The sequence below is a fragment of the Callorhinus ursinus genome, unplaced genomic scaffold (genome assembly GCF_003265705.2).
Source record: "Callorhinus ursinus isolate GAN/ISIS: 27379988/994484 unplaced genomic scaffold, GSC_fseal_2.0 scaffold59, whole genome shotgun sequence".
Classification (NCBI taxonomy): domain Eukaryota; kingdom Metazoa; phylum Chordata; class Mammalia; order Carnivora; family Otariidae; genus Callorhinus; species Callorhinus ursinus.
The window spans coordinates 3,887,035-3,906,715 of record NW_027397121.1 but is presented as its reverse complement, the minus strand read 5'-3'; the positions used below and the strand labels follow the sequence as shown (position 1 = coordinate 3,906,715).

At 52.6% G+C, this 19,681-nt stretch overlaps 1 protein-coding gene across 3 annotated transcripts in view; it reads left to right on the top strand.

The window, feature by feature from the left end:
* Window positions 1-888: 888 nt before the first annotated feature.
* The window catches only part of FGD2 (FYVE, RhoGEF and PH domain containing 2), a 23,312-nt gene continuing 4,519 nt past the window's right edge, over window positions 889-19,681 (top strand). Inside the window, exons 1-13 of one of the 3 annotated variants that reach the window (XM_025862331.2) lie at window positions 889-1,142; window positions 4,401-4,635; window positions 6,247-6,327; window positions 7,027-7,175; window positions 9,122-9,278; window positions 9,493-9,631; window positions 10,173-10,231; window positions 10,314-10,460; window positions 11,170-11,262; window positions 18,265-18,344; window positions 18,430-18,460; window positions 18,847-18,939; window positions 19,539-19,670. In XM_025862331.2, the coding sequence (XP_025718116.2) occupies window positions 1,078-1,142; window positions 4,401-4,635; window positions 6,247-6,327; window positions 7,027-7,175; window positions 9,122-9,278; window positions 9,493-9,631; window positions 10,173-10,231; window positions 10,314-10,460; window positions 11,170-11,262; window positions 18,265-18,344; window positions 18,430-18,460; window positions 18,847-18,939; window positions 19,539-19,670 (1,461 nt within the window). In that variant the 5' untranslated portion in view covers window positions 889-1,077. The remainder of the gene's footprint in view (window positions 1,143-4,400; window positions 4,636-6,246; window positions 6,328-7,026; window positions 7,176-9,121; window positions 9,279-9,492; window positions 9,632-10,172; window positions 10,232-10,313; window positions 10,461-11,169; window positions 11,263-18,264; window positions 18,345-18,429; window positions 18,461-18,846; window positions 18,940-19,538; window positions 19,671-19,681) is intronic. The other 2 variants (XM_025862332.2, XM_025862329.2) reach the window with 2 other exon arrangements.

Genomic DNA, 19,681 nt, shown 5'->3' with positions numbered 1-19,681 from the left:
ACAAAGACGCGTCTCAATGGGGGGGCCTGCTTCAGGACCAGTGAGACTAGAACCCAGTGGGAGAGCCCTGAAGGGCCAGTAAGGCTGGAATCAGAGGAATACAGGCGATGGGCATTTGCTGTGGAAGGGCTGGGAGACCGGGTGGTAGAGGAAGCTTCCAGCAGAGACAACCCAGCATGCTAAGAGCCGGGAAGTCTGAGGATGTAGCAGCAAGCACGTGGTCATTCCGGTTCTCAACCAAATCTCTGCTGGAATTGTAGGCCACTCACCTTTGCTTTGGAAATCTGACTTCTTTTGTGTCCTTACTGGGTGACTTTGGTCAAATTACTTGATCTCTCTGATCCTCAGTTTTTTCTTCTGTAAGATGGGGGCAGTAATAGGGCCCGCCTCATAAGGCTCTTGTGGGATTAAATGAGAAACTCAAGCACTAAAAAGAGTACGCGTTAGCTGTTACTCTCGGAGTTTCAGGGAGGAAGCTGCTCTCCCTTGGGACAAGGAGGTGGGGACGGCAGCCGCTAACATGAGAGCCCCGATGGGGCGGTGAGAACAGCTCTGGACTCCTCCCTGCTAGCCCTTAACAGGTTTGTGATCTATTTTTAATTTTAAAAAAGTGGTTTCCTCACAGCAGGGAGCAGCTGGTCAGATGCAGAAAAGAAGTTGCTGAGAAAGCCTCAAGTGAAATCCACAGGGCCTTATGCAAAAGCAGGGTTGGCCAAGATCAGCCATGGGCTGGCTCCAGAAACTACCTCTGGGCCCTGTTGTCCTCTTAGGGTGGCATTTGGAATGAGGTGTGCAGAAGTGAAAGGTCAGACCCTGTGAGGGAGGGGTGGGGCCCGAGTAGGCTCCTCCCTCTGTGAGGAAGCACAGGCCTTTCCCCTTCGGGGCTGTGGCTCTGGGACCACTTCTTCCTTCCTCTGAAGCCGGGAGCAGACCTACTGAGCCCTCTGGAAAGACCAGAGCACGTTCCAGGATGCCTTAGCCCCTCTGTGACCCCAGGTGGGGGTGGCTGAGGGTGCTGATTGGAGGTCTCCCTCCCTGCTTCAGGGGTGGCTGGGGACCACCGTGGAGGCCTGCAGAATGGAGGGAGAAAGTAAGAAGCTGGCATCTCTGTCCAATCTGGTGACTGTGTTTGAGAACAGCAGGTATGGGGTGGTGGGGGTGGCAAGGGTCGCCAGGGCCAACTGGTGGCCTCCTGTAGCTCCTCTGCCTGGCCGGGGCCCCCCTCTGCCCACCGCCAGGCCCTGGAGCACAGACCCTCCCAGTCTCCAGGCTGAGGATCAGTGCCCCGGCTACCTTGGGCCCTCACACTGAGCAGTTCTCTCTCTGGGCCCATCCTGGACACCTCCTCCTGTCTGGGCAGGGCCTGGGTTCCTTGCAGCATAGAGGAGTGTGGTCAGGCCCCAGGAGCTGGGCAGCGGGGAGGGTGTGTGCACTGATATGTTGGGGAGCATCCAAACATGTGTAGTTATGAGTGAGCGTGGGTGGGCCCAACACAGCGTTTGGGCTGCAGGACTCCACCCATTGCCTCTCCCTCAAAAATAAGAGTAATACTTACTGAGCACGCACTCTTTATAAGTAGGACAGCCATATCATTTATCATTCAAATCAGGGCACAGTTAAAACTGGAAGTGGATGCCATTAAATTTTTTTGGCAGAGGGGAGGGGGCCATAGGAAAAGCTGAGACTATCGGGCAAACCCGGATGTATCAGCAGCCTACCTTTGGGGCACTGTTCTAAGCGACTTGTGTGACTTTTTTCATTTAATTATTTAACAGCCTCCTGAGGGTAGATCTATTTCTATTCCCATCTCTTGATGAGACAGTGGGTGTACAGAGAGGCAGGGAGGCTTAGAAGGCTTTAGGTTCGTGGGTAGGGGCTTCCATCTGAAGGGAAAAAAACTGGGCCAGATGTATGGTGGTCATTGGTGGCCCTGGCAGGGGTGGTGTGTGTGTGTGTGTGTGTGTGTGTGTGTGTGTGTGTGTGTGTGTGTATCTATCTGTCTGTCTGTCTGTGTCTGTGTGACATTAATCTACTCTGCAGGCATTTCTTTCCTTTTTTCTTTTTTTGAAGATTTTATTTATTTATTTGTCAGAGAGAGGGAGAGAGAGAGCACAAGCAGGGGGAGCTGCAGGCAGAGGGAGAAGCAGGCTCCCCACTGAGTAGAGAGCCCGATGCAGGACTCGATCCCAGGATCCTGGGATCATGACCTGAGCCGAAGGAAGACCCTTAACCAACTGAGCCACCCAGGCGTCCCTCTGCAGGCATTTCTTAAACCCAGGACTGTGTTAGGAACTGTCTGGAAATAGACTCTAAAGTAGAAATTTGCTTCAGTAGATTTACTGGGGATAGTTTTGGGAATGACACCTGTCAGGTGCGGGATGCAGCACTGGGAGAAGTTGAACTGTGCGTACTTGCAGCAGAAGCCCCATCCTGTCCCAAGGAGCTCTGAAGCTGAGATGTCCCTCAGGTTGTTCTAACTGAGGCAAAAGCAAGTCCACATGGACTAGTCATTGGATATGGACTTGACCTGGGATGAGGCAGCTGTCTTCCAGGGAGGAAAACTCCCAGAGAGGGACCCGGTCCGCAGCTGTCAGCCACCATACCACCAGCATCTGGGGGAAGAGAGCCTCAGTCCTGAACGGGGTGTGGGTGGCACAGCACAGCATCACCCAGGAACCGTAGTGGACACAGGAGCTGTAAGAATGATCCCTGCCGGGAGGATTTCTCTCTTTGAACGTGAAGCTCATGGAATTACTGTGATGCCAGGTCACAGACAATAGATATCCTGAGAGGAGTCCAGATCCTGCGCTGAGGGCCCTCAGAGCAGACAAAGACTTCTGTGGGCTTCATGGTGGATGTGGCATAGATGTGGGCCTAGAAGGGCAGCTCAGCTTCTTGAGCTGGTGACCTTACCCCACCTCTCCCAGGGTTCTTTGCCAAGCACGTTCTAGTTCAGCACCGAGGACAGCTCAAGGCACCACCATCCTGACCCACCACCCGCCTCTTGGGGTGTGGGGAGAGAACACCACCCAACTCAACAGGCCAGGCCTGCCTGGTGGAGACCCTCGGCATGTGTGCTGTGCCCAGGTAACACCGGGCCGGAGGAGGCAGCCCACAGACAAGAATGGGGTCAGAGGAGGCCTTGTCCGCAGGGTGAGAGCCACCCCTTACCATGTGAGGGGCCCCATGCCAGCAGCCTTGGCTTTGGCTTTCTTGTGAGGTCTCCTAGAACCTTAGCTGATCTGAAACTGAGGAGTGAAAAGAAACAGAAGCTGGCCTGGGGCACTTGGAGGGAAATGCAGAAGCTGAAACCAAATGTAGAACAGAAAGCCTGAGGCCCAGCTATTTCCGCGGGCTGAGGAACCAGGCACCGGGGTGCCAGACAGGGGTGGAAGAGCCCCTGAAGAGCCACTGGGGACTGGCTTCCAATCCTCTCTCTACCGCCAACCAGTTGTGTGACTTGGGGCGGATATGTTGACCTTCTGGACCTGTTTTTCCTTGACTCAAATGGGGAGGGGCAGTTTAGGGCAAAGGCTCAGGAGCCAGCATGCCTGATCTGAATCCCACATTTGCCACCCCCTAGCTACAGGTTACTTAGGCTCTCTGTACCTCAGTTTTCTTAGCTGCAAAACCAGAGTAATGAAAACCTTTCTCAGAGTTTTGGAGACTTTGTACCTGTCTGTGTCCTCCACCAACCAGCCTGTCTGTCTCATTGCAAGCCTTTCCATACCAAAGGGAATGGGCACAGCCCAAATTGTGGGATATATTCAGTGAGGGTGGCCTCTTTTATCTAAAGAATTTACCTAGCCTGTAGACCCTGTAGGTAGAATAAACACACACAAAGTTACACTTCAAAGGCCCATTCCTGGAGGAACAAGAAAACTGCTTCCAGACTGGTTTTTCCCCCCACTAGAGGTATAGAGAGGGCACAGTTTCCATTGAAAGGCCCCAGCTTTAGCAACTCTGCCCTCCCTGTAGAGTGTTCCATGGCTCCCACCTTCTCTCCATATATAAGTTACTAAGATTTTAGGGCCTTTCCTGCTGCAGAGACCAAAACCAGATGTGAGGCATACAGGTGAGGGTGATCTGGGGCCACTTAGAATGCACTGTATGCAGAGGAGGGGTTCCTCATTGCATTTTTAAAGAGGGAAGTATGTAGTTCCACAGAAAACAAAACAAGTCCATGCTGACTCATTTTGAAGACTGGAGTTCCCTCCAAGAAGATGATGGGGAAGGAAGTGGATGTTTTACTTAGCAAATTCCTCCTGAGCGCCAGGCACTCCGGGGCCACTTCATATCTGTGATTTGCATTAATCACCCCTCGATCCCCACCAGGGAATTGCTATCCTTCTTCCTGTTTTATAGCCAGGAAACCCTCAGATCTGTTTTGTTCACCACAGGACTCCAGGAGCAGCATCCAGAGTCTGCGAGCCGGAGATTGAACATTGCCACCCTGGGTGCAGTCCTCCCCCACCTGCAGAGCCGTGGAAGGAGCCCAACCTTGGGGAGACCCTTGAGGGGTCCGAGCCCAGAATGGTCAGCAGGAGGTACCTGAGCTCCCTGAAGAACAAGCTGTCCAGTGGGCCCTGGAGGAAATCTTGCCAGCCTGGGACCCACCCTGGGCCAGGGATGCAGGTGCCTGAGGGCTAGAGCGGAAGTGGGGAGCTGGGGGACCCCTTCACTGACCTCCTCCCAGCAAATTCTTTCCCAGCCAAAGCCAGCACTTCCCAAAGCAGGGGTCTTGTGTCACCAGAGATCAGCTGAAAGCTAGATTCTCCCCTCTTAATGGCCTTAGATTAAATGCCTACAATGCACCTCACTGTTGGCATGATTTCGGTCCCCCTCACTGTGGGAGTCTTTTAGGCAAGGACATTAAAACTCAGCTTTAAGAATTTGTCCAAGGCCACACAGTTTGGAATGGTCTCCATTTTGTGAACCTGGTACTCCTCCCAGGTGTGTCCTCAGTTTACCCACCGAAGAGGCAAATAATCCTCCTTCGAGGGGGTGATTAATGCAAATCCAGGAATATTAGTGCTAATCCTTAGACTGATCCTGGACAGGTCACCTCCCTGGTCTGGGTGTCAGTTTGGTCGTCTGTGGAGTTTAAGGGCTAGGCAGCATGATCCCGCATACTCTAGAGCCAGACTGCCAGGGATCGTGCCCCAACTCTTCTGCTTCCTAACTGTGACCTCGGGCAAAGTACTTTAACATCTTTGTGCCTGTTCCCTCATTTATAAAATGGGGATGGTGATCATAGTAGTAAGTTCTGGTTACCAGTCACTGCATAACAAAGCATTCCAAAATGTGGTGGCTGAATACAATTTATTATTTCTCACAATTCTATGGGTTGACTGGAATGCTCCAGGATGGTTCTTCTATTGGTCTCACTTGGGGCTTTTGGTAGTCAGCTTGGGGCTGCCATGACAAAATACCACAGACTGGGTGACTTACCGGAAATAGATTTCCTTCCAATTCTGGAGACTGGAAGTCCAAGATCAAGGTGCTGACAGGGTCGGTTTCTGGTGAAGCCTCTCGTCCTGGCTTATCGATGGCTGTCTTCTAACTGTGTCCTCATGAACATACTCTCCTGGTGTCTGTCCCTCCTCTTCTAAGGACACCAGTCCTATTGGATTAGGACTTCATGCTTATGACTTCATTTAACAGTAATTATCACCTCAAAAGCCCTATCTCCAAATACAGTCATATTGGGGCTTTAGGGCTTCAACGTATGGATTTGGGGAGGGGGGCACAATTCAGCCCATAATAGGGTCTCTCCCATGACTGCAGTCAGATGGTGGCTGGGCCTGGAGTGCCCAAGATATCTCAATTCTCAAGCCTGGTGCCTGGGCAGGGACAGTAGAAGCTGGGTTCAGCTGGGGTGCTGGCACGGCTGGGCCCTTGGCTTTCTCTCTCTGAGTGAGGTCTTTGGGCCTCTCTTCTCAACGTGGCCTCTCCATCAGGGCAGCCAGACCTCCGGATGTGGTGGTTCATGGCTCCCAAGACACCATAAGCTTCCTAGAAGTTTCCAGGCCTCTTAGGCCTTAGGCCCAGAACTGGCACAACCTCACTCCTGCCCCATTCTTTCTTAAAGCGATCCCAGCACCAGCCCAGATGCATTGTGGGAGGGCATGAGCGCCAGGTGGTGAGGATTCACTGGGACATCTTTGGAGACTCACCCGGGGTCCCCATCAGAGGAGACCAAAGCTGTTTCTCCCCTTTTCCTTCTCCCTCTCGACCCACCTGCAGGAGCCTGAGGAAAAGAAGATCGTCCAGGAGCTCCTGGAGACAGAGAAGGCCTATGTGGCACGCCTCCATCTACTAGACCAGGTAAGTGGTCAGAACACCACCCTATCCTGCCCCGAGCCCCAGCACCCAGGTCTCCTCACCCCACCTCTGTTGTCCCTTCTGTATACCTCACCGGTGCTGAGAGTTAGGACCTGGGATGTGATCCGAGGAAGCTTCAGTCCTTTACCCCCATTGGTTGGAGTTGGGGCAGAAATCAGGATTTAGGGCATTCATGCCACTTGCCATTCCAGCCCCACTGCTTGGGCTGGCCTCGAGTATAGCAGGGTACACATGGCCTTCCGGCCCCACACAGCATCCTCATCTCTCACCCGCATGCCCAACATCTTCACCGTTATTACCCCTTCACACGTTCTTAAGAAAGCCCCAAGCCAGAGGGTTAAATATTCGTGCATCTGGAACAGGATCTTTAGCTTGGTGAAGTCCAAGACCTTGGAAATGGGCAAGATGGGCCCATTTCTGACATTCACCAGCTGCCATCCCCTGGCCAAGTCCCTGAGCCTCTAGGCCTTTGTTTGCCCATCTGTGAAGTCGCCAGAATACACCCCTTTCTATCTCTTCCTGAGGCTGTTTCGAGGATGATGGGAGACTGAGAAAGTGAACACATCTGGTAGACTGCGGAGTGGCCCCAAAAGCCCCAAGGCTGTGCTTGTCTCCCCCTGGGCGGGTGTGCGGGTGGCTCCTCTCTGCCACGGGCCTAGTGACCGGCCGTGGCGGCTGCAGGTGTTCTTCCAGGAGCTGCTGAGGGAGGCCCGAGGCAGCAAGGCCTTCCCCGAGGATGTGGTCAGGCTCATCTTCTCCAACATCTCCTCCATCTACCAGTTCCACGCACAGTTCTTCCTCCCGGAGCTGCAGCGGCGTCTGGACAGCTGGTGAGAGGTCCTGCACAAACCCCCGAGCACCGCAGCCCCGGCCGGGTCAGGGTGCTGCCCCCCGGGGCACAGGGATCGGCCTGGTCGGCCCCCTACCCTTGCTGTGTGGCCATGACGGTCTCCTCCTCTGGGCTCAGCCTGTCCTCACAGTAAGGGGCTTGGACACATGAGTGCTGAGGGGCTGTGTGTGTGTGTGTCCTGGGGGAGGGGAGGGGTCAAGTCCCCACTAGGCTGAGGGACTTCGGAGCCAGTGCTAACTGAGGGCTTCCTACATTCCTGGCCTTGGGCTTCACACCTATGAACTCACTGAATCTTCAAACCCACCTGCTATGTGATGATGCAAGAAACTCTTCATTTTCAGACATGACCATTGAAGCATTTGGTGCTGGAATTACTTGCTTTATGTATTTTGCTAAAGAAATGCTGTGAGGACTGAGGTGTCCTTTAAAATCCTTCAACTGGGCGCCTGGGTGGCTCAGTCGTTAAGCATCTGCCTTCAGCTCAGGTCATGGTCCCAGGGTCCTGGGATCGAGCTCCGCATCAGGCTCACTGCTCGGCGGGGAGCCTGCTTCTCCCTCTGTCTGCCGCTCCCTCTGCTTGTGTTCCCTCTCTCACTGTGTCTCCCCTTCTACCTTTTGCATAATGAGTTAGAACAACTTAACAAAGAGAACTTAAGCTAAGCTCTGTCAAATAAATAAAAATCTTTAAAAAAATAAAATAAAATAAAATTCTTCAACCAAAGAGAAATGTCTGTAATTGTTAAATCCAGTGTTGGATATATAGGGTTTCATTATCATTTTCTTATAAAGATTTATTTATTTATTTATTTGACAGAAAGAGACACAGCGAGAGAGGGAACACAAGCAGGGGGAGTGGCAGAGGGAGAAGGAGGCTTCCCGCGGAGCAGGGAGCCCGATGCGGGGCTCGATCCCAGGACCCTGGGATCATGACCCAAGCCAAAGGCAGACGCTTAACCAACTGAGCCACCCAGGCGCCCCTAGGGTTTCATTATTATATTCTTTTTCCTTTACCATGGATTAAAGTTTTTCACAATAAAATATTGGTTTGTTTTTGTTATTTTTATTTTTTTATTTTAAAGATTTTTTAAAAAATATTTTATTTATTTGTTTGAGAGAGACAGTGAGCAGGAGGGTGAGGCAGAGAGAATCTGAAGCAGACTCCGCTCTGAGCTCAGAGCCGGACAAAGGGCTTGATCCCATGACCCTGAGATCATGACCTGAGCCAAAACCAAGAGTCGGACGCTTAACCACCTGCATCACCTAGGCACCCCTGGGTTTTGTTGTTGTTGTTTTTAAAGATGACCCTATGCCTACCATCATTCCCATTTTTTCCCGATGGGAAAATGGAGGTACAGAGAGGTTAGGTGACTTGTCCAAGAACACACAGCCAAAGTGGAACAGTTGGGAATCACACTCAGGCAGGCCAGCTTCAGTGATCGTGGGGCCCCTCATCGCTCTGCTGTCACAGCCCCTGGCCTGACCTTCCGGCCCTACCACAGTATGACCCTGGATATGTTCTTACCCCTCTGAGGCTGTTCCCTCATCTCTAAGATGGGCCGATGACTACCCCCCACAGAGCTGGGAGAATTATGTGGGATCAGACGTGCCGTGTGTCTTGGACAGTTCTTGGCTTGTGGTCTCTGCTGCCATTATGTCAGAAGCCTCAAGTGGTTACAATGTGTTGTGGGCCCACTATGCTGGGTCTTTGGGTGGAAGAGAACAGCATCTGCCCTCAGGGGCTCAGAGTCTGAGGGGGTTGGACCACACACGGTGGGTGAGGATGACATGCCCCCATGCCTGCACCCAAAAGGGCAGCAGAAGGACTATTTGGTGGGGGGGTTTAGAAAGCCTGGCCTAACCTGACCCTGTCAAGTCAAGAGAGGAGGTCCTCAGGCTGAAGGCAGTACCTGGGTGGCCTTCTTGCAGGACCGCAACCCCCCGCATCGGTGACGTGATCCAGAAACTGGCTCCATTCCTGAAGATGTACAGTGAGTATGTCAAGAACTTTGAGCGAGCGGTTGAGCTGCTGGCCACCTGGACTGAGAAGTCCACACCCTTCCAGGAGGTGATCACCCGCATTCAGGTGAGGCTGAGTGAGGGCTGGGGCCGAGCCCGTACCGCCACCCCCAATGTGCACTGGCTCGGTTTCCCCGAGGGATTTGGGGCACCTCCGGCTCAGCTGCTTGCACGGGCTCCCGCGCCAGCCTGCCCCGCCCATTCCCCCAACCCTCTTGGCAGCCCAACACGCCCTTCCCCACTCTCACCCCACGCTCTTCCTCCTCCCATCCCTCCCCAAGAGCAGCGAGGCCTCCGGCAGCCTGACTCTGCAACACCACATGCTGGAACCTGTGCAGAGAATCCCACGCTATGAGCTACTGCTCAAGGAGTACGTCCAGAAGCTGCCAGCCCAGGCCCCAGACCTGGCTGATGCTCAGAGTGAGGACAGCCCCCGGGAATGCACGTGGCTGGGGAGACCTGAGCTACTCCCCTTTATTGATTGAGCACCTGCTAAAATGGTCGGAATAACTATCAGCTATCAACATTGATTGCTGACACTTCATAGACATCATCTATACTATTAGCCATTTTTTATAGACACTAAGGCCCAGAGAGATCAAGTGACTTGCCCAAGGTCACACAGCCAGAAAGGGGCAGAGCTGGGATTTGAAGCCATGCCTGTATTATGCCAAAGCCTGTGCTCTTTCCACAGCACCCTCTGGGTCTGGCTTGGTTTGGGAAGCAATGAGATGGTCACAGAAGCCCAATGCCTAAGCCCTGTCTTTCAGGGCTTCCAGTCTCTCCACTTTGGGTGGGAAATGGCCCCCATCATCCAGTCATCTCATGTGCCGGGCCAGGTTGCTCCTACGGTCACTCATAGCAGGCCCTGAGGCCACTTTGTTAGGCCTCAAGGACTTCCTGCCTCAGCCCCCAGTCCCACATTTTCAGGAGTTAATTCTGGCCCTACGCCTCCCTTCAGAAGCGCTCGACATGATCTTCTCAGCCGCTCAGCACTCCAATGCAGCCGTCACAGAGATGGTGAGCCGCCGGCCCTCAGGGTGGGAGCGGCAGGCAGGTGGGTCCTGCCTGGCCTTGGCTGAGGGTGCACTCCCTGTCCCAGGAGCGGCTGCAGGACCTGTGGGACGTGTACCAGCGCCTGGGTCTCGAGGACGACATAGTGGACCCCTCCAACACCCTGCTCCGTGAAGGCCCGGTCCTCAAAATCTCCTTTCGCCGCAGCGACCCCATGGAGCGCTACCTTTTCTTGGTACGGGGATGCTAAGTGGGCCCCCTTGCACTGGAGAGGGCAGTCCAGGGACCACTCTGCCCCAGGTCCTGCCTGCCTGGTGTCTACCTGGCACTGCAGGAGAAACAGGGAAGAGCCTGCTTCTCTGCCCTTCTCTGCTTTGGCACCTAAGCGACTTTAGACAAGTCACATGCTGCCTCTAGGCCTCAGGGATTTCCAACCGAGGGGTTTCTCAGATAGGCCCTAGGAAGCAACAGAGTCAGAATTGGAACCCAGTCTGTTTGGCTCCAAACTTTGAGTATTAAACTGTGCTGTAGGGAGTGCAAAGCAGGAGAGAATCAGGTTAGCTGCTAAGAAGAACTACCCAGATTTGCACTAGAGAAGCCAGGGGGTCTCCTGGAAATCTGGAAACTGGTCCTGCCTGGAGGTCTAGGGGAGGGAGCTGCAATGTCCCATAAGCCCCTGCGGCCCTGAGCCCCCGTTGAGAAAGGCCCTGTAAGTCTAATGCCCACAGACGAGGCGACCCTTCAGTGACCATCCTCGTTGGATTGGAGGCTAGATAGGCAACCCCTTCCTCATCACACCTGTGACTCCGGTGAGCTGGCCCGGAACGTGGCGAGAGGAGAGGGAGACGCGGGGGTGCTCCCCCTATTCACAGGGAAGCCCTGCCCCCCGCATCTTTCTTGCCCCACCACTACACCCCCACTCACTGTTCTGTGTCCTCCGGCAGTTCAACAATATGCTGCTCTACTGTATACCCAAGGTCATCCAGGTGGGCGCCCAATTCCAGGTGAGGACCCGCATCGACGTGGCCGGAATGAAGGTGAGAGGCACCCCACCCACTGTCAGGCTTCATCCCAAGGGTGGGCTCGAGTATGGGGAATAGAAGGAGGGTCCATGCTGAGTTCTCAATCCAGGAACCTAAATCTGGCAGATCCTGGGCCAACATGGAGGTGGAAACCTTTGGGATTGGAGCTCTCCCATGTGGGCACCCACAGGCCTGGCCCACTCTTTGGGGCAGCGCCCACCCTGGCCTGGCCTCCCTCTGCTTTTCCTCTCCACTACCCCAGTGCTTTGACAACTTTAATAAGTGCATGAGGCCCCTGGGAGTCTTGTTAAAATGCAGGTCCTGAATCAGTAGGTCTGGGGCAGGGCCTGAGACTCTGCATTGCTAACCAGCTCCCAGGGCACACTTGGAGTAGTAAGGGGCTACACTGTCAGCTCTGCTGCAGGACCCTGTGTGTCGCCAGCCAGAGATGGCTACAAATGAGTGGAGATAGCATAAGAGTGCCCACTGACTGGCTGGTCCCCGTGTATCAGGCCCTGCATCACCCCATCAGACTCTCATATTTCCCTATAGTGGAGGGGCTGTAATTTTCCTTTGCATTTTGGTTTTTTTTTCTTTTAAAAACAACAGTTTTGTTACTTAAAAACATAGATGATACACATTCCCAAATCAAATATAAAAAGTGTATACAATGAGAAGTCTCCTCCCCAATCTATCCCCCAGGCTCCCTCCTGGAGACAGACTTTGCTTCTTCAGAGGCCTTCCGGGGGCGGTCTTTACAGACACCAACTAATAATATCTTTATTATTGCTTCCTTACTTATGTTCCACATAAACAGTGAAACCGTTTTCCATAAACACTGTTCTGCACTCTGCTTTTTTTCACAAAGTGCTAACTCTAGTGATCAGTGCGCGTCAGTACACTAGGAGCCCCCTCACCCTTCTGCAGGGAGCTGCGGAGTATCCCCGTGTGTGCAAAGTACCGTAATTCATTCAGCCCACCCGCTACTGAGGGACGACTAGATCGTTTTCAGTGAATAACTACAAATGAATAACTAGATACATGCCTGTGTGTGAGGATATCTGTAGTTAGTCCCATTTAAAAAAAAATAAGGAAATAAACCGTGGCACATCTAGACAACGGACTATTATTCAGTGATAAAAAGAAATGAGCTCTCAAGCCATGGAAAGGCAGACAGGAAGCTTCAGTGCATTTTGCTAAGTGAAAGAAACCAATTTGAAAAGGCTACACACAGTATGGTTCCAGCTATCTGACACTCTGGAAAAGGCAAAACTGTGGAGACCATAAAAGGCTCAGCGGTTTCCAGGGCTTAGCAGGGAGGGACGGACACATAGGTGAAGCACGGAGGATTTTAAGAGCAGTGAAACTATTTTGTGCAACACTCTAGTGATACCTGTCATCACACATTTGGCCAAACCCACAGAATGTACAACACCAAGAGTGAACCCTAATGGAAACTGTGGACTCTGGTGATCATGACGTGTCCATGTAGGTTCATCAGTTCTAACACATGTCCCCCTCTGGCGGGGGATGTTGATAATGGGGAGGTTCTGCGTGTGTGTGTGGGGGGGGTATATGGGAAATCTCTGTATCTTCCTCTCCATTTTGCTATGAACCTAAAACTGCTCTAAAAAAAATAAGTCTTTTTTAAATTAGTTTCAGGGGTAGCATTTAGTGATTCATCATTTGCATATAACACCCAGAACTCATTACATCAAGTGCCCTCCTTAATGCCCATCACCCAGCCACCCGATCCTCCCAACCCCCCTCCCCTCTAGCAACGCTCGGTTTGTTTCCTATGATTAAGAGTCTCTTATGGCTTGTCTCCTCCTCTGTTTTCATCTTATTTTATTTTTCCTTCTCCTCCCCTATGTTCATCCATTTTGTTTCTTAAATTCTACACATGAGTGAAATCATATGATAATTATCTTTCTCTGACTGACTTATTTCGCTTAGCATTATACCCTCTAGTTCCAGCCACATCGTTGCAAATGGTAAGATTTCATTCTTTTCAATGCCTGAGTAATATTCCATTGTATATATATACCACATCTTCTTTATCCATTCATCTGCCAATGGACATCTGGGCTCTTTCGATAGTTTGGCTATTGTGGACATTGCTGCTATAAACATTGGGGTGCAGGTGCCCCTTTGGACCACTATGTTTGTATCTTTGGGATAAATACCTAGTAGTGCAATTACTGGGTCGTAAGGTAGCTCAATTGTTAACTTTTTTTTTAAGATTTTTATTTATTTATTTGACAGAGAGAGACACAGCGAGAGAGGGAACACAAGCAGAGGGAATATGAGAGGGAGAAGCAGACTCCCCACTGAGCAGGGAGCCCGATGTGGCACTCAATCCCGGGACCCTGGGATCATGACCTGAGCTGAAGGCAGACGCTTAACCGACTGAGCCACCCAGGCGCCCCATCAATTGTTAACCTTTTGAGGAACCTTCATACTGTTTTCCAGAGTGGCTACACCAGTGTGCATTCCCACCAACAGTGTAAGAGGGTTCCCCTAAAAGTCTTTTGAAAGGAAACCAAGGCCCAGAAAGGTTATAATTTGCTTGCGGGTCGCACAGCAAATCCTGGTTTGAGCAATCAAACCAGGTAAAACAGAGTCTAGAGTCCCTAATCACCATACTGGACTGTCTCCTATTAAGACTTCAACTCAGAGGGCGCCTGGGTGGCTCAGTTGGTTAAGCGACTGCCTTCGGCTCAGGTCATGATCCTGGAGTCCTGGGATGGAGTCCCGCATCAGGCTCCCTGCTCAGCGGGGAGTCTGCTCCTCCCTCTGACCCTCCCCCCTCTCATGTGCTCTCTCTCTCTCTCTCATTCTCTCTCTCAAATAAATAAGTAAAATCTTAAAAAAAAAAAAAAGACTTCAACTCAGAGGGGCAAAGCTTATGCAGAATTGCATCATGGAGTAAGTCAGGGAGAGGGGATCTTTCTTGACAACTCTCGGATCACTCCTGAGCCACAGTGTGTCCTGAGGGCTGGGGCTGGGAGAAGCAGAGGTCAAGTCTGGCCTATCTTGGTATGCTTCCATTTCCCCCATCCCATATCCCTGTCACCCCCTCCCTTCCCTCTCCCAGGATCTGCCCCAGGAGGGAGGTGCAGGTAGGAGTTGAGCCAGGACCCTCTGTCCTCTGGAGAACCCCTGGGCCTCTGAGAGCCCTCAGCAGAGAGGACCATGCCCTTGCTCCTGACTGGGCTTGCCTGGCATTTGGGGTCCAATTAAGGGCCTGGAAATGGGGTGAAGCCTGAGCATGATGAAGTCCAGTGGGGGGAACTGGGCTCCCTGTGGGGATTCCAGCCTCCTCCCCATGCCTGAGCTGACGGAGGTCTTTTGTTGTTGTTAAAATTTATTTATTTATGTGACAGAGAGAGAGAGAGGGCCCACAAGCAGGAGGAGCTGCAGGCAGAGGGAGAGGGAGAAGCAGGCTACCTGTAGAGCAGGGAGCCCAATGTGGAGCTCGATCCCAGGACCCTGGGATCATGACCTGAGCCAAAGGCTGACGCTTAACCGACTGAGCCACTCAGGCGCCCCTGACTGAGGTCTTTTACGAATGCAGCCCCTCACCCCAGGGCATCCAGTTTCCCTTCCTGAGTGGTCAGAATGTCCCAGAGGCCAGGTTGTGTGCAGGCTTGTGTGTCCGTGAGCCTTGGTGAGTGAGATTGAGAAAGGCAGGTTTATGGAGAGTAACAGACAGACAGAAATGGAGACAGGCAACCCTGTCTTAGGGCTGGCAGAGACCCAGGCATAGAAAAAGAGAGGCAGAGATTGACAGAAAAGCCAAGAAATAGGCCAAAACAGAGTCTTTTTTTTTTTTTTAAGATTTTATTTATTTATTTATTTGACAGAGAGGAACACAGCGAGAGAGGGAACACAAGCAGGCGGAGTGGGAGAGGGAGAAGCAGGCTTCCCGCCGAGCAGGGAGCCCGATGCGGGGCTCGATCCCAGGACCCTGGGATCATGACCTGAGCTGAAGGCAGACGCTTAACAACTGAGCCACCCAGGCGCCCCAAAACAGAGTCCTAAAGAGAAAATACACAGAGACAGGACCAAGAGCATGAGTGCATGCCAGGTCCTTGGCGCCTGCCAATCCCAGTGAACACATTTCCTGCACGGAGTGTCGGATTCTCCAGTGGCTGCACGGCACCTTCTCCTGGATGGCAGAGGCCAGGCAGGAACCATCTTCCGAATCTGCGGTCTGAAGGCAGGTCTGGCCTTTGACCCCCATGACAGTTCCCACTGGCCTATGACCCCCTGGCCTCCTCCTTTCTGGATAGCAAGGAGGCCTCGTTCTCAGCAGCAGATTCTCCCTCAGGTCCAAGTTGGTCCTAACGTTATACCATCCTGCACAAGGCCAGCCTGGGAAGAAGGAAGGGGTGCAGGCACATCCATACCTAGAGTCTCCATGTACAACGGTGTAGGTTGGGCACTGCACAAGCACACTCCCCTAAGATGAGCACACATCCACAGCCAACATCGTGGATTGTTTATTTACAATTCTCATTGTCCGGCAGATGGCAGTCAAGCGTCTTGTTCCAACAAAATCTGAATATCATGCAGTTTGCCAACAGATGTCAGTAAAGTGTTTTGAAGAAGAGGTGTCTTTTTCTAATTAGCACAAAGGCACTGTATGGGTTAGCAGGGGCCTGAACCGGCCCAAACCTGGGGAGTGGTCGAGACTGGGCACAGGAGATGCTGGGAATGTCCTCTAGAAGCTTTCATCCTGCCCCTCTGCAGAGGTGGTTCCAGCCCCTCTGGTTCCCCTTTTTCTACTTAAAAGCATCATATTTCTTTTTACTTCTGGGCCCCAAACCTTAGATGTCTCCTTTCTTTCCCTCTCCCCTCTCCCTCACCAATTAGTCATGGAGTCTTGCCAGATTCCCCGATATCATCCTCCAGGGAGAAACCTTCTCTCTTCCCAGGTGCAGGCAGGCCCATTTTCCCCAGATCCAGCCCCTCTTCGTCCCTTGCACACAGCCGCTGGTGTGGCTTTCCCAAACACCTCTTTCCACATGAGCTTCTCCATTTATCAACCCTCAGAGCCTCCCCATTGTCATGGGGTTCAAGTCCAAATCACATTAGGCCCCTTCTAGAGGGAATAGACCGATTCTGTGGGCCCAAAGGATAGAGCAGGCCTTAACGTGAGGAAGGACATACCCAGACTCAGTTTCCCTGGGACACAGTGGGCCGCCCTGAGGGTGTGCGAAGGCCTGGTCACCACATGGCAGGGATCCAGCAGAGGGGCTCAGGTGGCAGGTAGAACAACAAAGTTCCCCACACCAGGGCTCTTGTCTACGTCTTAGTTTCCCTTTGTGACCCTTCACACTGTCTGGGACAGGTCTGTGCTTACGGGACTCTGGGGGTGGGGTGGAAGTAGATGTTCTTCCCCCTTCCCCTTGGGGGCCAAAACCCTGAATTTGAATCCTCATTCTGTCCTTTAGCTGCTGTGTGAGCTCAGGCAGGTCTCTTGCCCTCTCTGAGCCTCCATCTCCACGTCTCCTAATGAGTGGTAACATCTCTCTCCCAAGATCACTGTGAAGATTTTCTTTAACTTTTTCTTTTTTTTTTATTTATTTATTTATTTATTTATTTATTTATTTATTTATTTATTTGAGAGAGAGAATGAGAGAGAGAGAGAGAGAGCGCATGAGAGGGGGGAGGGCCAGAGGGAGAAGCAGACTCCCCGCCGAGCAGGGAGCCCGACGCGGGACTCGATCCCGGGACTCCAGGACCATGACCCGAGCCGAAGGCAGTCGCCCAACCAACTGAGCCACCCAGGCGCCCCTTCTTTAACTTTTTCTTATGGACAGTTTTAAGCCGAGAAAGTAGCACAGTGAACCCCTGTACGCCCATCACTTGGTTTCAGCAGTTGTCAACTCAAAGCCAGTGTTGTTTCCCCAGCATCCCCCTCCTAATCCTCTTTCCACAGGATTATTTAAGAGCAAATCTCAGACCCATAATCATTTCACCTATAAATACTTCAGTATGTGTCTGAAAGAGATAAGAACTCCTTTTTTTTGCCATAAAAGGTGACAACAGTACCATTATCACATCTAGCAAATTAATACTATTTAATGATATTAAGATCCTTTGGTTTTCCTTGACTCATAAATGTCTTCTCACAGCTGATGTGTTTGCATCACTTGGGATGTGTTTCTGACATCCCTTCTAATCGTTACACATCCCCTCCTTCCTCTTTCTTCTCATGTAGTAATTGAAGAAATCAGTTCATTCTCCAGGAGCATTTCTCACAGTCTGTGTTTTGCTGACTGCACCCCTGAGGTGTCACTCAACACATCCCACGGTCCCCCATATTTCTTGTAAACTGGCAGATAGCCTAGAGGCCTCTGCAAGATCGCCCCTGGCTGCCACTGCCCTCGGGAGGCTTAGCGGCTAAGCGTTAGGGTTGATCGCTGGGATTCGCAGTTGTACCAGTTAAATGCGAACGTGTATGTATGGAGAGCCCTGAGCTCAGTGGCCGGCACATAGTAAGGGTTCTCTCAGTGGCAGCCTTCACGATGGCCGTGGACTTGTAGGGTTCTGGGAGGAAGACAGTGAAAGATGGGAAAGTGGGGGGTCTGTCGGATCTCTGGATTGGGCAACCAATTTCTTCCTTCACTGTATGAGATAGAGGGTCTTATTCTAGGCCGTAGGTCTGCTCTTGAAAAAGCTGCGTCCCCAAGCCCAATTTATGACCCAATTTCCATTTTTGGTGAATCCTTTGTCGGGAACTGTCACTCTGACCTCACACGGAGTCAACTTAGCTGCTGCTAAAATTCCAGGAGCCTTGACGACCTGTTTGCTCAGAGTGCAATATAGTTGCAGGTGCATTTGCCTGGCCCTGCAGATTTTGGGAAGCTGTGGAGAAGGTCCTGGTTCCTGTCCCTCAAATTCGAATTGTTCCCTGGGCATGATCCACCTCCATCCACCCCACGGTGCCTGGAGTGGGGCAGGGTGTGACAAGTCTGATCGAGTCATCTCCCTCTGGTTCCCAAGCAGGTGCGGGAGCTGACTGATGCAGAGTTCCCCCACTCCTTCCTGGTGTCGGGGAAGCAGCGCACTCTGGAGCTGCAAGCCCGGTAGGCATGGAGCTGGGGCCCGGGCCAGGGCGGGAAAACTGGGAGCAGCTGCTCTCCTCAACACCTGTGTTCACTTTCCGAGCAGGTCCCAGGAGGAAATGATTTCCTGGATACAGGTATCAGAACATTCCAGGGCCCCTGGGGTTCTGAACCCAGCCTACCCACCCAGGCTGAGGGGGAGGGAGGGGTGTGTGTGCGTGTGCATGCGTGCCCAGCTGCTCCCTGTGCTTACTCAGGAGTCGCTCTGTGGTAGTTTGGAATGAGACCTTTCACTGCCTTGCTGGGTGGCCTTGGGCAGGTCACTTAATGTCCCTGAGCCTCAGTTTTCACATCTGTAGTCTGGGGCTAACAATTTCTCCTCCCCTGAGTCAGCCACAGTGTGTTTAGAATCCAGCAACTGGCGCCCAGTAGGCTTCCAGCAATGTCTGTTGACAGTGTGAGTGGATGGACAGATGAGCGAACCTTCCCTGCCGCCCCCTAACCACTTCCCGTGCCCCCTTAGTCCTGCCAAGCGGCCATTGACCAAATCGAGAAGCGGAATGAAACCTTCAAGGCTGCGGTCCAGGGCCCTGAGGGAGACACCCAGGAGCAGGAAGTACATGAAGACTTTACATCCCTCGCTGAGCCACCAGCCTCACACAAGCTTATGCCCTCTCTTTGCTCTGCCCAGCCTAGCCTGGAGGGCAGGGAAATGTCACCCTCCAGGACTGATTTAAAGGGACCCGAGAAAGCCCACCCACCCCCACATAAGAGGTTCAGTGCCAAAGGTTCTCCCATTAGCAAAAATGTCCTTTGGTGGCCTCTATATGCAACCCTCCCTAGGAAGGATTTCCCGTCTAGGTGGCTTGGGCTGTGGGGCGGGCAGGTTTGGGTTGAAAGTGCCCAAGAAATGTTAAGACCAAGGGAAGGTGGGAGGCGGGTGGGGTGGGAGAGGGAGAGTGTCTGGGACTCGATTTCCACTCTGAGCTCCGAACTCTGGCTTGCTGGGTGTCTTTGCTGAGTCCCTCGACCTCTCTGGGCTCAGCTTCCTCACATAGTACCTGACCCACCGTTATAGTCTTTGTGAGTTCATATGGGAGCCCCTGGAATGCACAGCACACGTGACCCCTGCCACCAGTAGGTGGACAGAGGGCCCCGGGGCCTTGGGGCGTGGCCAGAAGGGGGTCCTGAAACGCCCACCCTACCGCCTGACAGCTGCAGTCCGAGGAGCTGGGCCTCCGGGCACCGCAGTGGGTCCGGGACAAGATGGTGACCATGTGCATGCGCTGCCAGGAGCCCTTCAATGCCCTGACGCGCCGCCGCCACCACTGCCGAGCCTGCGGTTACGTGAGTAGTCC